This window comes from Cordyceps javanica, chromosome 4 (genome assembly GCF_051103115.1).
Source record: "Cordyceps javanica chromosome 4, complete sequence".
Taxonomy (NCBI): domain Eukaryota; kingdom Fungi; phylum Ascomycota; class Sordariomycetes; order Hypocreales; family Cordycipitaceae; genus Cordyceps; species Cordyceps javanica.
The window spans coordinates 2732814-2750181 of NC_139298.1; the positions used below are offsets into that span (position 1 = coordinate 2732814).

At 52.4% G+C, this 17368-nt stretch overlaps 3 protein-coding genes across 3 annotated transcripts; 2 read left to right on the plus strand and 1 right to left on the minus strand.

Moving 5' to 3' along the window:
- Positions 1-791: 791 nt before the first annotated feature.
- Positions 792-3683, minus strand: V2A60_006715 (P-loop containing nucleoside triphosphate hydrolase protein; the record flags this gene model as incomplete). Its single annotated transcript, XM_083258007.1, has 1 exon — positions 792-3683. One exon carries the CDS (start codon positions 3681-3683, stop codon positions 792-794), a length of 2892 nt encoding a protein of 963 aa, XP_083114133.1.
- A 1415-nt stretch (positions 3684-5098) lies between these two features.
- On the plus strand, positions 5099-6291 carry V2A60_006716 (uncharacterized protein; the record flags this gene model as incomplete). The annotated part of the gene is made up of 2 exons (XM_083258008.1): positions 5099-6176; positions 6212-6291. 2 exons carry the CDS (start codon positions 5099-5101, stop codon positions 6289-6291), a joined length of 1158 nt encoding a protein of 385 aa, XP_083114134.1.
- Positions 6292-14116: 7825 nt separating this feature from the next.
- Positions 14117-17138, plus strand: V2A60_006717 (basic helix-loop-helix domain-containing protein; the record flags this gene model as incomplete). The annotated part of the gene is made up of 2 exons (XM_083258009.1): positions 14117-14983; positions 15054-17138. The coding sequence occupies 2 exons, from the start codon at positions 14117-14119 to the stop codon at positions 17136-17138; spliced, it is 2952 nt and encodes a 983-aa protein (XP_083114135.1).
- Positions 17139-17368: the final 230 nt, after the last annotated feature.

Sequence of the window (17368 nt, forward strand, 5' to 3'; positions counted from 1 at the left end):
ATGAAACCGTCTCTTGAATCGTTGTGGGATGGGGCAAACCGAAATAATGGCATCGAGTGAGCATTGTAATTCACTTGAAATTGAAGAGTCAGAGGACTTGGAAAGATGCAAAATAAACTGTCATAGGTCTCACTACGCTGGAAAGGGCAGCCTCTACTTACCATACCGGTAGTTTCAAGTCAACGTTGGCGGTGTTGCCTCCTGCTAAGGTAACGACCCTGCTACAACAATGGAAGAAACGGCAAATAAAACTCCCGATTCTAGCTTCTGTCACTACTGTATGATGCCATGTTGCACCGCCGGATTTGCCGTGTTGCTAGGTTATCTCTTGGTTGAACTAGGAAGTTGCCGTCTCCTGCGGCTAGTTTGATGTCCCCGAGCCCGCGCATCAGGGACTGATTCAGTCAACGACCAGCGAAGAGTACTCTGATGTAAGTTGACAGTACCATTTTATTCACAGACATGAGCGATTTGAAGGGTTCTAGGCTTCTGCACCCGGCGCGCCATCTCATTGACATGGCATTGTTTCGTTTTGCCTCTGGCATTGTCCGTCAATCAACAGTGTCGCGCCGACTTATAAAGCTACCTTACGTAAACACCAAGACAATAGAAGTTACGGTCTTTCACTACAATGTGCTCCTAGCCTGTTAAGACTATGTCCCATCCATAATCGCCCGAGAACTTGCATGTCCTTTGTCCCGGAACGCCGTACCCACGCAATCCCGGTTATATGTTATCTCGGCAGCAGATGCCAAAGAAAACCATGACACCAAAGCAGGGAAATCTCCACACTACTTGCGGCCCTCTGCGGGCCGATTCAATGTCAATGGTTTAAATGGCTTTCGCACTCTATCCATCACCGGAGGCCCTTCTATGCCGGCCGGTCGTCGTACGCCACCAATCTTCCCTGACTGAAAGCTCGTCGTGCTATGCATAATTGATATTGGTCTGTTCCAAGCGGGTTGCTGGGGAACTGCTGACTGTTTGGGTAAGCTCTCCGGAGAAATAGGCCGCGTGGGTGAGCTCGAAAAGCATCCATAATTATCCTTGGGGTCATGGCGTGGCTTTCCAGACACGCCCGGTTGCGGCAGCACCGGTTTCTGCACGATTCTGTGATGCGCCAAACTCGGGTCGATGGCTGGCGGTGCTGTCTGGGGTGCAAAGCTCAGCCGTGACAAAGTAACCGTCGGCTGTTGCGGCGGTTTGGTGACGACCGGCAACCCCGAGGTCACGTAGCCAAGCAATGAATGTTGGTCATGTTTGCGCTTTGGACCAGTCTTGTTTGCATTCATCTTCGCCGCTCCATCCTCCGCCTCTTCGGCAGCAGCCATGTTTTGACGCGCGCTGGCAGTCATGAAGCCAGGAAGATTCTTCATGGTGAAGTTGGATGACTCTTGCATCGTCGTTTTGTAGCCTGGCGTCCAATCGACCTCTGCTGCACTGCCAGGGCCGCTGATACGCTGGCGCTTGCCCGTGTCTCCATGTCTGACCCTACTGTTGGGCAAGCATTTCATAATCTGCTCTCGGAAACAAGGGTCAACAGGGAATAGATCATCTTCGGTCGAAAACATGGGCGGTAGCTGGTCAAACACGGTCTTTTCCGAGGGAGCAGATCGCCCAAGGATCCTCGCAATCTCGTCCATGATATTAGCATGAAAAGAGGGGCCTTGATCGGCAAAGACCTTGTCGGCAAACTCGGAAACGAAGCTGGACAATTCAGCATCACCGTGGCCCCAAGAAGTAGTGTTTGGACAGCTCAAATAGAGGAGTGCCTTGGCACGAGTCATGGCAACGTAGAGCAGTCTGCGCTCTTCATCCGAATCCTCGGATCTCGAGTGCGGTATGGAACCATTATATACACAAGGAATAAAGACAATGGGCCACTCAAGACCCTTGGCTGCGTGAATAGTGCAAATTGTCACAATTTCAGAGGTGTCGCCATCTTTTTGATCCTGTTGCGATGCTGAGGAAAGGCTGATATTGGCCAAAAACCGCCCAAGAAGGCTCTCCGCCCCCTGCTGCTCGACTTCTTCGATGTCTGGTAGGGCATCTTCGCCGGAATCGCCATGGTCCATCATAAAGTCCGTTGCCAAGTTGACAAACTCCTGCACAGTTGCCCACCGGCCCTCGTGATCTTCTCCGAATTCTTTTTTTAAGAATTCTTCGTAGTTGAGTTGTGTCATAAGCCTCTGAATCACCTCAATCAGAGGCTGGGGCTTACCCACTTCAACATCTTCCACTTGCCTTCTGAGTGATGAAATGGTTCTGATTAGCTCACCGCGGATCTTATTTTCCTGAGGCCTCGTTAACCTGACAAGATGTGTTCCTTCGCAGTGGTCTACAAGGACTTGCCACAAGGACCGCTTCCCGACTTCGGCCTCCTCGAGAAGTGTATTGATGGTGACAGCACCGATGCCACGCTTAGGCACATTGATGATACGGGATAGAGCATCGTTATTGGTTGGTTGATGAACGACACGGAGATAGTCCAGCAGAATCTTGATTTCTTTTCGTTCAAAAAATTTATGGCCACCGATCATCCGATATGGTATGCCCTTTTTACCGAGCGCGGACTCCACATGACGGGACAAGGAAGCTGAACGGAGAAGAATGGCACAATCTTCACCTTTGAGCATGCCACCAGCCATAAACCTTGCACGCTGTATCTCTCCAACTATCCACTCGCCCTCGGCCTCTGCGGTTCGCAAACGCCGCAGGACTGGTTTCGTGCCTCTGCAAAGGACAGGAAGGAGGGCTTTTTCGTAGCGATTGGTATCTTGCCGAATGACAGTGAGAGAGGCGTCAAGAATTGACCGGGAAGAACGGTAATTTTCTTCAAGTGATATTTCGTCGGTTCCAGGGCACTCTTGCAGGAGTCGGTGGAGGTTTCTAATCTCCGCCGACCGCCAGCCGTATATGCTCTGATCAGGGTCGCCGACGATTGTTATGCGATGGCGCTGCTGGGCAAGGAGCCTCATGAGGTCGTACTGGATTCCGTTTGTATCTTGATATTCATCAACCAGAACAACCTTGATATTGGATACACAGAGCGGGTATACACGGAGTAATTCGACACAGCGGACCAGCAAATCATCGTAGTCTAGCAAATTTGCCGTGGAGAGTTGACTTTGGTACTCATCAAAACAGCGTAGCAGCTCTGGATTTTCCCTCTTTGGTTTTCCGTTAGGAAACGTCGATTGTTCTGGTGGATCCATGCTTCCTCTGGATTTTCTCTTGCTAATCCATCCCTTAGCCATGGCGGGATCTAGCTTCAGGTCGAGTCTCTTAATCAGCCTCTGGAGGATGGCTTTGGAGTCGCCATCATCTGCGATACCGAATTTGGAATCGAGACCAATATTCTTGCCATAGTAGACAAGGTAGCGGCGAGCAATCGAGTGAAAAGTACCAAGAATGATCTTTTTTTGAGCTTCTTCGCCCAAGGCTTTACCTATACGTTCTCTCATCTCCCTCGAGGCCTTGACGGTGAACGTCGCGACAATCATGTCCGATGGCCGGTGTCCGGCCTCCTGGATGAGCCATACAACGCGGGATGTCAGTGTATGCGTTTTCCCACTGCCTGGTCCAGCCAATATAGCAACGGTATCGGATTTGGAGGTGACGGCGCGTCTCTGGGCCGTGTTCAGGGAAGCAAGTATATCTTGCTGGCCATTGTTTGTTGCCATGACGAAGGGGACATCGATCCAGTCAAAATGCAAAATGTACTAAAGCAAAATAGGCCAAAAAGTAATTTTGTGACCGAGACCGAGTGTTAGATTCGCAGCGTATAACTAGGTACTAGCACTTCGGTAATCTTTTTTCCTTGTGTACCAAGTTTTACCTCTCAGCCGCGGTGGCTTCACTGGGACGCGTCTCGTGTACGGGTTGTCGCGAAATCACGTGATACACCATAAAGACGCACCCAATCCCGCAAAATAAGGTGGGCCTTGCCCCGCTGTCATCGGCACTTACTGGGTACTGAGCACGGATAGGAGGATAAGTACAGTGCCGGCTTGGTATTTCTCAGGAAAGCAGAGGGATTGTGCGGAGACTCAGTATTTGGATGCAAGTCTGATGCAGCATACTTTACGGATACAGTGGAGTCGAACCGCTCGAAACCGTTGAAATTTGCCCAGTCCAACGGGGATATTCGTGCTACTACTCAGTATGATCAGGCCAGTCCAAGACAGAGACTATTTGGTGTGTGGTAACTTGTACGTCTGTTAGTATCTGCCAGCCTAGCTAGGTAGGCAAGTAGGTACGGCACTGGAGTCGGTGGCAGGAAATTAGAGGAGCATGTGCGGGTTAATCTGTACTAATACGGAGTGCGGATATCTACTATCATACTACAGATTACTCCGTACATCATCATACAGGGCACAGAAGCGTCGCCATTGGCGCAAATCCGTGACAACTAACAAGAGACCCATGAGATTTTTGGAATTCGAGACCCTTGGTGAGTTTGAGATGCAAAGTAGAGCCAGTGCCTCCCAACAAACCCGTTTATATCAAATTGATCAGCGCAATTCCAGAGGTGCCGAGATGATGATTGAGCCAGTGGCGGGGCCCATGGTCTTAGTGCACGGTGCTAGAGACATGCAGCAACCAATCAGCGCCGCCTAAGCCGCTCAGCCTAAAAGCCATCCAAGACGGGCGCTTAAATCCCTGTCGTGACCGGCCTCACCTCCGCTTTCCTCCAACCACAGCCTTCGCAGTGCCCATCCAGCCATCGTCCATGCACATGGCCCCTCCTCCATCAACGCCAATCACCTCGCCATCAGCCATGCATACCACCCTCTTTTGCTCGGGCCTGCGTGGTCTGGCTCCAACCGCAAGAATGTCTCTCGCTCGTTGCTGCTTCCTCAGAGCCTAGCCTGCGTAGCATCCGGCGACCCCTCAGCGCTAACTGCAACGCCCGCCTCCGAGTATCACCAGCTGCCCAATTTGTGCTCGTTATATCCCCCCTTCGTTCCCCTGCATCTGTAAGCTCCCGATTCTCCGTGTTTGCGCCTTCCATTCAGGTGCATCAGCAGGAGGTTTCAGCGCATCGTGATCGCCTCCTCTTAAAGACCAGTAGCTGCCCGACTCTGGCCCTTCGACCATGCCAGCTGGGCTCTCAACGCTCTTCTCTTTCCAAACCGTCTTGGCCTTGTCCGCCTTGCTACCGCTCGTTCACGCAGGCGTCTTGGACGACCTTCGTCACAATTATTTTGCGCCGACTCCAGCTCCTGAGGACGGTCCTGCCTTTTCCGCCCACGCCCTCCGCAACAAGAAATATCTGCCCATTCAGATTGGTGCCATTGTTGCCGCATACGCCGTTGCTCTCATCTTTGTTGCCATTGGACTACTGTCTCTGTCCAAATCCCGCCGTGACCATCTTCTCGGCGGCGACGACGAAGACAAGGCCGACGCCTTCGCCGCCGCCTTTGAGCAAATCTGCAGTCCCAGGTTCCAGCCAGAGGAGAACCATTTCCCGCTGGCTGGTAAGTGTGCTGGCGGACAGGTTCCCAACTTTTCATACAAGTCACCGACTAGAAGCGAGTTCAGCGGCACGCCATACGTCCACCCGCCCATTTCTCCGGCCCAAAGCTCCGCACCAGGTGTTGATTTACAAGTCGACCAGGCCGTCGTTGCAGCAGACCGCGAGATGGCGCAAAATCAGCTCGAAGACATGTACAAGCATGTCATGGAGCATGAAGAAGCCAAGGAGAAGGGTATTCTCTTGGAGTCCCCCATCGTTGGGCCGGCCAACCATCACGGTAATGCAGCATCGAAAAAAGGCAAACCAAGAAGCCTGAACTTGAATGGTGGAAACGAAGAAAAGACCCGATCTCGAGCATCGTCCTTCTTCTCTAGCCTGAGGTCTCCCCGGAAGAGCAAGCCTAGAGGCCTCAACATCTCGTCTCCCATCATGACCCCCCAAACAGGAACATTTCCTCGCCACGACGATCAAGAGATGAGTGCCATCCCACCTCGACACTACGCACCTGCCGCTCCGCCTCCCGTTCCAACAGAGCAGAGTCGCTTCATTGGTCAAGCCCAGTCCACCGGTCTGACTCTGCCTCTTACACCACCCTGCCAATCGCCAGGGAACGTCCAGAGCATTGACGGGCGGATCGGCCCTCAGCTGGCCCAAATCAACACGTCCAAGGACGACGAGCGATTGCCAACAGCAGAAGGTGACCCAGAATCAGCCGTCTCTCAGCATTCACAGGCACCCTTACTGGGCCTCCCATCCTCGCCAAAGCCGGGAGCGACATTTGGCACGTTGCCTACGTCACCACGGGGAAGTAGGTTCCAACGAGCAAATGCACCATCGGCGGTGCGTACTGGCGGAACATTGCCGCTTCGCGCATATGAGCCAGCGTTGAGTTCACCCTCAGCCGTCGGACAAATGACCAAGCAAACCGTGTTTGAACGACGAGGGCCTCTATCACCCGGGGGTGGGCGGACGCCTTTCACGGCCAATGCTGTCCCATATTCCCCTTATCAGCCATATACCCCCTGTGTGCCCATTACACCGTCACTTGTGACGAGGGAAGACAGGAAGAGGATGAAGAAGATGGTACCCAGGACGCCAACGGTGCAAATGGTGCAAAGCTCGGACGAGATTTGGTAAAGAAGTATCATATCAACGCGCAGCTGGCCTAGAAGCCGCCTTCATCCCACGCTCCCTTTTATTTCAACCTTTTGAGTCTACTGGTCATGACTCTTTCCTCTTTATAATTGTCTGTGAATTTCACTTGCGCACGTTTAAGATATCTTATGGGTCGGGCCACCGTGACGGCTATTTTTTTCCCTCTTCTTTAGAATGAAAGTTCCAATGATCAAACATTTGATGCGGGAGTCATAGTTATGAACAACCGCAATATACAGAGTCAAAGTGCATAGCAAAGGTTGACCACTATGTTTCATTTTAGTTGTTCCGTACCAAGGCGGACTCGTCTCGGTATTTCCCGGTAACCATTTGAACAACACGCCTCCATATGATCTCGCAAGCCCATAACAGAATAGCTGAATGAGCTCTGTCTCTGAGAGCTACCCCGTGATAGGATATCAACTAAGCATCGCTAGCCATGGTAGTATGACTGAGACAGGCAAGAGTCTGATATGTCTTTGTCAATGCTCGGAATTCTACCATCTAGAAGCGTGGTTCGCAAGCAAATGTTTTGGGTCCAACAAATCCGCTTCACCTCTACGAACAAAAAGCCCAACCACAGCTTCTTGGATTCTACACTCTATCAATGGGCGATTGTGACCTTTGAATCTCCTAATTTTGGGCCACTCTCATTCTCACGATGTGGAAAAGAGTCTGGAACATGACGTTTATCGTGACCACGTTTTGCTCCTTTCTGAATTGGGATGCAGCGAGAAAAACCAAAGAAGTATCTTTAAGAAACCCCCCCCCCCCCCCCCCCCCTTACGGTAAAGTCTTTGCGATCAAGGGGTTTAGAATGTACCGTATAGTGTGCAAGTTGCCGGATTACGGTGCATATCCCGGCGAAGCCATGATGGCTAATAGATCTGAGTCGAATCGCGTCCCTCAAGAAGACAAGCGATGGAAGAGTTTCGAGTAGGGATGATTGGGTGCTTCAGCCGCATTTGAGGTGAGTTTACGTCATTTGACGTTTACTGTTCAGCCCTTTTCCCCCGGCCATCCCTCTTACCCCGGACGATGACCGACCTGGTGGTGACTGCTTCTCCGCGGATCATGGCCTACCCACGGAGACCTGAGTTCAAACGACGACCTCTGAGTACGGGCCCGTGAATTTCGGCCGAGTTTGTTGCGAGCGCTGAGACGGAGAAGCCATCACCAGGCGCAGAAAGCAGCCTTGTCTTCTCAAGACCGGCACTTGGGTATTGCGAGTTGATATGGCAGGTAGGGCGAGGAAACCCCGGTACTTGTGTGAACGGCAAGCAGTCTTTGTGATTAAACTTTTTTCCCCCCAAAAAAAAAAGGAAAGAAAAAGGTTGACAGGTGGATGAATCTCGGGACAGTGCATCTTTCTGACTGCCTTTCTTCTCTTTCTATTTTCCCTTTTTTTCTTTTGAAATGTTATGCGCAGCTTGCGGCTTCACGGCCCGGCCGAGGTTGGTGGGCTGCAGAAACAGCCCTGAGTAAAGACACCGGGATCACGGAGCCTGGGGGCCATGTGGCATAACACCACGTCTTGGCCCATAGGATAGTGACCAAGAAGCCGACTTGGCGGGCCAGGGAATAGGCAAAGAAAGAAAAGAAAAGGCAAAAGAGGCCCATGTCTTGAACTCCAGCATTCGGGCGGTGGCCCAAAGCCGGGAATGCCTTACCCGCCTAACCGGGAGACATGATGCACTCAAAGACCCCGTACCCTCGAACAATTTTCGAGCTGCAGGATGCCGTTTGTGCCGGGAGAGGGGCCCTTCATCGTCAAACTTGTCCTCGCCGATCGTAAGCCACGTGTTTTTCGTTTCAAAGTTGTTTCCCCCCCCCTTCCGGAGCTATGGCTTCGCCATGACCCAAGCACAACTGCGTGGAAGAGGCGCGAGAGTGTCGAGTGTGTGTCTACGCCCCCCCTCTCGTTTGGGAAAGGCGGCTATTTTTCTTTTATTAGAACGGAGGGACGCTATTGAAAAAAAAAAAAAAAAAAAAAAAGGATCAGCGCATCAAGATTTCTGTTAGGGATGTTAATAAAACTCAAAACCCATCGTACTCGGTAGATGTGTCAAGTGGCTCCTCCCACAGGCTCGGTATCAGTACTCCGTACAGCGTTTTTCTTTGTCCTTCTTTTTTTGCGTACCAGTACATCAATTTTTTTCTGGAGGGGTCTTAATGTACGACGAGCGGGTGCGGCCCGAGAAAGTCTAAAGCAGCCCATTCATCGGTTTCCAACATAGCCCAACGGATAAGCGGAAGGATTCCCGAAGGAAGGAAGGGGTGGAGGCGGCCATGACGGACCGGAGGGGGTCTACCATGCCGGGGTTCACGGGCTGTTCTTTTCACGACCACCGACAGAGAGCAGAGAGAGCAGAGAAATAAAAGAAAGGGAAAGGGAAAGGGAAAGGGAAAAAGCAAAAGAAGATCTGCTTCCTGGGAAGCTCCTGCAGAGGACAAAGACTGGTTGTGTTGAATGTATGAGCGTGGAGGTACTTTTCAAAAGGCAGATCCTGGAACAATGTAAGGTACGCAAAACTCTCACCATATCGTCTGCGCTCTACATTGCCCAGTGAATCAACATCCTTGATCCCAAAGTCTTGGTCAATATATTGAATGGCGATCACGGTTCAGTGAATGTGACTTGACAGCAGCGCGCAGGCTGACCAAGAAGTTATTCTGCTATTTTTGTTGACGCTGTTGGGCTATTTTGGTCCATAAAATGGATGGCCTGGACAGGGTGTTGGTGGCATGCGCGCGCAAGTACCTACAGAACCCCCTGAGAGAAAAGTTCTCACAAAATTTCCGAACTCGGCTTTCAGAAATACTTGGGATCCAAAAGCACTGAAGAAGTACTTCACCACTACTTACTGAGTAGTTTATTGTACGACGGACAAGGAGGGCGAAGCACGGCAAGTCCCGCGGGCCATGACAGAGGACAACCAAGGATGGCCGCCGTGCTGCCAATGTGCCATGCACGGGACAATTGGCCGACGCCGCGCTGGTTATGCCGCATGTCTCGAAGCCATGACCACCAAGTTACGTATACGGTATTACATGCATGTGAGATACTTGTGCGGAGTGGTCAACCAGTAGCTGTTGATCCGCGGCGGGGTGAGAAATGAATGGTACTGGTAGTTGCTTGAGTACGGATAGATATTGGTAAGTAGCTGGTTGGACCGACAAACTTTTGTTTCCAAAGTCAAATTACCCACCATGGGTGACACGGCACTGGTAGGCGACAAATTATGAAGTGAAAAGGTTCAAGGCATTAATAAAAGATGCAGGGATAAGGATAGGAGCCGTTGCATGAATTCGTCAGGGAACGGTAATTAGGTTGCTCGCTAACAAGTAGTCGAAGCACTAGGCACAACGGTCGTCGGTTAGGACTTTAGCACGTGGCAATGCCCATCTCTGATCTTGTTGATGCTCTTCGGGATAGACAAGCGTGTGATTGACCAATGGCGGAACGGACGATTAACACTCTAGGTGCAACGATGCCTCTGAGAGTGCTGTAAGGGTTCGGCGCAAAACAACCGCCAGCATACCCACCTAGACAACAAACCAAGAAAGAAACAAAGAGAATGGAGGCCAAGAAGAAAGAGCAATAAAAAAAAAAAAGAGGAGACTGGGAGACTGTTGGACAAAAAGAGTTCTTAGTACAGAGGGAAACACGGGTGACGTGACGGGACCATCGATCCTGTTGATATCGCGACAAGGAGGATCGACAAGCGGGTCACGAAAGGAGGAAGCAAACGGGTATAGATGTACGGAGTACAGAGTACTGGGCGAAATAACATGAGAAATACGGAGCAGTTGGGCATGGCAAAGCCGTGAATATGCACACGCGCGAAACAGAATGACAGGTTGCTGATACTTGACAGGTGAGGGCTTGATTCGGGATCCGGTGAGAGGGTTATTAGAAGCAGATATAGGCAGGGCAGCAATGACAACAGGGCGGGTACCACGGCACGCTGCAGAGTGCAAATGAGTGAGACAGGTCCACAGAGAGGAGGAGATGAGGCTGGGCAAGGAACGGGAAGGGAGAGTAAGAAGATAAGAGATGAGAAGAGAGGACAAGACATGAGAAGAGATGAAAAGAGAAGAGATAACGGAGGGATAGAAAGGTGTAAGTGGGAGAAGCAGAGAAAGAGAGAGAGAAGGGGGGGGAGATGGGGAGATGGGGAGAGGAAGGAAGACGGAGATTGACGAGATTGACGACGGATAGCTTGAGCGGTGGCTGATTTGGTTGAAAATTGAGATAGAGTTTAGCGATTTCGAACGGTGAAGGGTTCCTGCCTTAGCCGGTCGGTGATGGGTTGAAGTGGAGATGAGGTAGGGGAATATAGGCACGGTGACGGAGGTGGACAGTGCTTTCATTTCGGGGAGGTGATTGGGATGTACTTGGTGCGTAGATAGTAGCCAATTGCTATCTAGTGCGCATCTAGGTAATAGATTCGTTTGGAGAATCTTATGCTGCGGTTATTAGGTTGTTAGGTCGATTGGCACAGATTGTTCTGGGCGACATTCAGAGACAATGTGGGTGCTTCGGCAGGTGGGTGGCGATCGTTGGCCGTTTGAGGCACGGTTATTATTCCGTAGTTGATATATTACTTGAATACTTAGTAGTCAATACCAAGTATAGAGCATCAGTGCACCCAGTGCGTGCGTTTCCAAGTGTCGAGGGCGTTTAGTAGTTGAGTATCTATCATCCGTACCTCGGTAGGTAAGTAGGTAGGCAAGTAGGTGTAGGTGGCTACCGAGGCATCACTAGAGTACTACTGGTAATAGCTAGCAGGTAATAGTACGCCGTTGGCCAGCCAGTGCCACACTTCAGGCGACTCCAGGTTTCCGCTTCCGCACAGCCCTGTCGTGTTTCGTGCCACCCATGTTACAGCGATGTTTGAGAAACTGCCGGATATTTTGCGGTTGGGTCAAGCCAGGCACGCGGTTCAGCTCGCTACGACCAGCACCGACACCGTTGATGTGGCATGTCACTGGTTCGGAGCTGATAGGGACTCGTGGGAGAGGGTCAAAGAGAAGAGGGGCCTGAGGCGCGCTACGGGGGCCATGTGCGAGTAATGGCCGGACGAAACTACGACCTGCTGGTACTGTGCAGATTATTGATGCCTTTTACTTGGTGAGGAGGGAGGTACCTGCAGGTAAGTAGGTAAGTCGGCGTACTACGTCAGCACGGGTTGCAACGGGTGTGCAAGAGTGAGAAAAAAAAATAAAAAACTAAAATAAAACTAAAATAAAACAAGGCTGGCTGGTGAATTTGCCCCTCAAGTTCCCGCCATGACAAGGGAGCATGGTGAAGAATAGAAAGAAGAAGAAGGAGAAGAGGAAAAAAAGAATATTAGGCGAACACATTGGGAAAGGAGAGAAAAAAAAAAGAAAGGAAAAAGGAAAAAGAAAAAGAAACGCAACTCGCGTGATGGCTGTAGAATATCGTACGATTCCGGCGTTGACCGTGGCCCCGGTACGGGGGCGAAACCCACTTTTTCCGCTGTGGTGCATGCCGCAGCCACAGCCGGAGTGGGAGGGTCTTTTGGTGCCGCAAGGAATGAGACATTGAACAGGTCGGGAGAGACATTATGACTGTACTCAGTAAGTGAGCAGTCGATCGACGTCATTAGAAAAGAGTAGATACTACTTACTGGTCTGTTTCTAACCAGCGGGTTTCGTGAATGGTATCAGATTTTAACTTTGCATCTAGCGACGTACTATACCTCTGTGGCCTACTACTGATCAGTGATACTCACTAAATAGACGAACAAATAAACTCTTGGGTGCCGAAATACAGCGGTAGTGCCCCACAGGGTTAACGGCTATCGGCTTGCGCTGCACTGGTACTAAGGTAGTACCTGCTAACTTATTGTGCCTGTAGGTATCAGTAAGTACGTCTGTGTCTGTCGTTCATCAGGTACTTAGGTAGGTACTCAGGTAAGTACATGGCAGCCTTAGTGCCTACCCGGGTACTTGACTATTTACCTGGGTTGCAAGGCACGCAAGTACGGTACTTAAGTAATGCGGCAAGTAAGTAAAAGGTGCATTATATGCATGCATTGTCAAGCATATCAAGGACTTTGAATCTGTAGCCTGCTGTCAAACAACCTACTTATTTACCAGCCAGTTTTGCAAGCTTTGCAAGCTTTGCCAGCCTTGCATTTCCACCTACTTACTTACCTGCCTGTCCGTGTACTTATCAATATCCAGCCAAAGTTGACAAGTACCCATCCAAGCAGGTCGGTACTTCTGGGCGGCAAGTACTTCAAGGTACTTGAAAAGGCACCACTTACGGAAGTATTCAAGTGGTGAGCTACTTACCCAAGCACTACTTACCTCCTTACATTGAGTACTTTGGTGCCAGCGGAATACTTACGGATATCCTAATCCGTGCCTAGGCAAGCATGTCATTATTCCCAGTAGTACCGGTACGGAGCAAGTAGGCATCAAGTCGATAATGGACGAACAACCCGCGATAGTCCGCCATGGTCATCCAACCATGTCCGTCTTTTCCCATTGGTTTTCTCAACAGCCACTTTTTTCGGGACTCATTCCTCCGATCAGATCCTGCAGGGCTTGATTTCCCATTTCTTAAACTTTTCCCAAGTTGCTCTTCGCCTGTCGCGCCTGCCCCTGCGTTGCGTTATCACTTTAATTACTTAGCTGCCAACCGCAAAAGAAAAGGAAACATTAAAAAAAAATCTGAAAATAGACAAACGGCCAAGCCACATAAACCAGCGGCACATCGTCCCGCCTGTCGCCCCTCCCTCTTCTCTTTCGCCCCCCCCCAAGCGCCGCACTTTAAAAAAAAAAAGAAAAGGAAAAAAAAGAGGAAAAGAAAAAGCCAAGGCAAACCCTTCCTACTTTACTTACTTACCGTCCCGCCCGGAAACAGAAGGCCGCCCCTCCCACTTCCCATTCAATTCCCAACCGCATATCGCCTTCATCAGGGGAGCATACGGGCCAAAGAGAAACAAGAAAAACCCTTCTTCTTGCATAACCCCCTCACACCCGATACTACGCAGTAAATACCTTGTCCTCTTTTTTGTCACCTAATCACCCCATTGACGCCAAAGTCGTCCGACGCGCACGACTGGCTCGCCGCATCTCGCCGACACAACGCCATCGCGCCCCAACCATCGACATCATCTGCAAACCGCAGTCATTCGCCTGCCCAATCACTGCCGCCCAGCTCCGGCCAACGCGAGCCCGCGCCCGTCTCTCTGCCCTTTCCCTACCCTCCAAGCCTGTCGGTCCGGACGACGACCAGCCCGTTCCGATCCCTCGCGCGCTGACCGCAAAAGCCTGTATAATCATTAACCCCCCATCTTCCCCCCCCCTAAGCATTACCCTGTCTGGGGGCGGCGAATCGACTCACTTCCGCTGCCACCAGCTGCGCGCACCCGCCGCACCGCCAATCTAGCGGCTATCAACCCGACCAAGGGTCTCGCCTGCTCTCTCCCTCACATACACGCAGTCATGTCCACCGACGAAGACACTAGCCAGCTGGCTCTGGAAGATGGTTCTCTGTCCTTCAACGACGTCTTCACCACCACAGCCGCCACCCCCGAGCAACCCCTCATCGCATCGGAAATCACAAAGTCTCTCTTCGACCCAAACGGCGTCTGGGACTTCCAGGGCACCTCCTCCCTCGAGTCATATAACCTGACAACCCCCAGCAACTCCGCTTCTCAGCCCGACTTCATACCCCAGCCGTGGTCCTTCCAAGGCTTTGAGAATCAACCTCAGACAACATCCGCCACGCCACAGTCTGCCGTCTCGGCCGGCATCAACCCCATCAACCTTTTCTCCAATAGCTCCGATCCCAACGGCTTCGTCGCCGCCGCTTCGGCTTCGGCTCCCAGCGAAGACGGTCGCGCCTCCAACGCCAGCTCCCGACACCCCGTCACCCACCCTCCTCGCTATTCCACCTCGCTCGCCCCGGCCGTCGAGGAGAAACTTCGCAACATCGCCATGCCCGGTGGTCTCCCACGCCATAATCTGCACATCTCCAGCCCCGACTCCTCCAAAAGCGAGACAAAGGCCGGCATCATCTCCTCCCCCGAGGATGCCACCGAACACAGACACGAGTCCCGGAAGCGCAAGGTATCCTCGGAACCCGAGGAGGACGACGATGGCGAGGACGAGGACAAACCCGTCAAGAAGACGGCCCACAACATGATTGAGAAGCGTTACCGAACAAACATCAATGACAAGATCGCTGCCCTGCGAGACAGCGTCCCGAGTCTGCGCATCATGTCCAAGAGTGCCCGCGGCGAGGACACCACGCAGGATCGCGAAGAGCTCCATGGTCTCACTCCCGCGCACAAACTCAACAAGGCTACTGTATGACCGACTGTAGAATAACGACACCAATATTTGACCTATTCAAAACTAATTCATCTCATCTTCTCAGGTCCTGAGTAAAGCTACCGAATACATTCGCCATCTCGAAAAACGAAATACGAGACTGCTGGAAGAGAACAATGCCATGCAAGCTCGGATAGCGGCCTTTGAGAAGCTTTTCATGGCCGGTGCCATGAACGGCTCCATCAGCTCCCACCAACCACCTCCAGCTCAGATGCAGTTCCCCGAAGGCCAGTCGAGCTTCCTGCAGAGCCCCATACCCCAGCAGGAAAACGGCGAGACACCTGCCGGCATGATCCAGGTCCCCGACGACATGAGGCGCATCCTCGCTGCCCAGATGGCTGCTGGCCAGCCTTATCCGGTCCCTCAGCAACAGTCCTTCCCGGGCGGCAACCCCGCCGCCGTCGTCCGCCAGCAGCAGATTCAGCAGCAGCAGGTCCAGCAGCAGCAGGGTGCCTGGTCCAACGCCAGCCCCTACTTCGGAAAGCTCATGGTCGGCTCGCTTGCCGGTCTCATGATCATCGAGGCATTCCGCGAGGACGAGGTCAGCAACGAAAACCCAGACGGCCGCGGCCTGGCTGCCCTTCCCGTTCAGCTGCTCCGCTCCGCTGCCAAGGGCCTCGACCTGCACTTTCACGGTTACCACGTTCACACCTCCTTGCAATCCCTGCTCTTCCTCGGCGTCTTCCTCTGGATCTTCGTACCTTCGCTCTTCAAACCTTCCGACGATAACCGCAAGAAGCACAGCGCCAGCCACCTACGCGCCGCCCCTTCCATGGCAGCCCCCATTGACGTTCGACGACAGGCATGGGCCACGGCCATTCAGACTGTCTGGGTACCCCGCCACAACTTTTTCCTCGAGGTTGCTGCGCTGCTGCTCAAGATGGCCAAGCTCAGCGTACGCAACGCCATCGGCTGGCACGGCTACCAAATGCTGACCGGCACAACCCAAGACGAGGAGATTGCCCGTATCAAGGCCTGGTCCATAGCTCTCGACTCCCAGCTGGCCGGCGGTGATGTTGAAATCTGCACTCGCCGTCTCCTCCTGACTCTCATGGCATCGGCCACGCTTCCTGACACGCCAACCCGGCTCATGCTCAAGGCTCTGCACATTCGCGTGCTGCTCTGGAAGCTCGGCCAGACTAGGTTTGTGCCGGCCAATATGATCGCCGCCAAACTAGCCCGTGCTAGATGGAACAATGCGCGTCAGCTCAACCAACTTCTCATCCAGCTCCGAACCGACCCCACGAAACCACACGAGGATGAGCTCCCTGAGCACCTCGTGGCACTCGTGGAACGCGACTGCGACGATGTCCTCACAGATGCTGTCGTGCACCGCGCCCACAACTTGGCTTTTCACAACGACACCACTGAGGGCGTCGCGTCCAACATTGACGGCATGAACTCTGTTGTTCATGACGCTTATGTCGTGACGCCACTGGATGCAGCAGCCGCTTGGTGGTCCACCTGTCTTCTGCACGACGTTCACGCGGAAGCTCTCGATACGAAACGGATTAACCGTGAAGACCTCGACACGGCTTTTGACGTCGCCCCGCCCAGCTCCATTGCCAAGTTGCGCGCCTCGCTGGCCTGCGCCGCCCTCGTCGACGAGTCCCGTGGCGCCAGCATCGCTTCGTCGGTTGCTCTGCTGGGAACCGAGCGCCTTGAGACCCCCAAGCACAACTCCAAGCTCATCATCGGCTCGAGCGTCCATGACTCGAACCCCGATCTGCTGTTGACGCTTCGCTGCGCCGTGGCTATCGGCCAGCTCGCACGCGGCCAGGATGCCGCCGTGACGCCGAGCCACAGCCTCCGCATCATCAACGCCTCGCTACGCCCTACCAGCGCATCGTCTGTGACCCTCCTCGGCTTCACGGCCGTCATGACTTTGCTCGAGCGCATCATGGCTCAACGTCGCGGCGACAACGACGCCGTGGATATCCCGCTCGAGAAACTCGCTGCCAGCCTCCGCATCTGGATAGGCGGGCCCTGCGGTTCCAACGCCGGTATCGACACCGACATCCGTGCCAAAGTCGTCCAGCGATGCCTAGCCATTACAAAGAGCCTCGTCGGCATGGACGTTGACCAGGGATACGGCACGCTCACCGACAATAGCGATGACGACTCTGGCTAACCAACAAGTAAAGAACGAAAAAATATACCTCCCCCCTCCCAAAATATGCTTTTTTTTTCTTCTACGTACACACTCTTTTCTTCTCGGATTTTTTTTTCTACGTTTTTCATTTACAACGAACTTGACACACAAATGCACACTCAAACGAACGGGATTGTTTCTTCTTTTCCATCTTATATAGGATTTTTGTTTTGGGTTGGCTTTTGACGGACAGCTACATATTTTCTTTT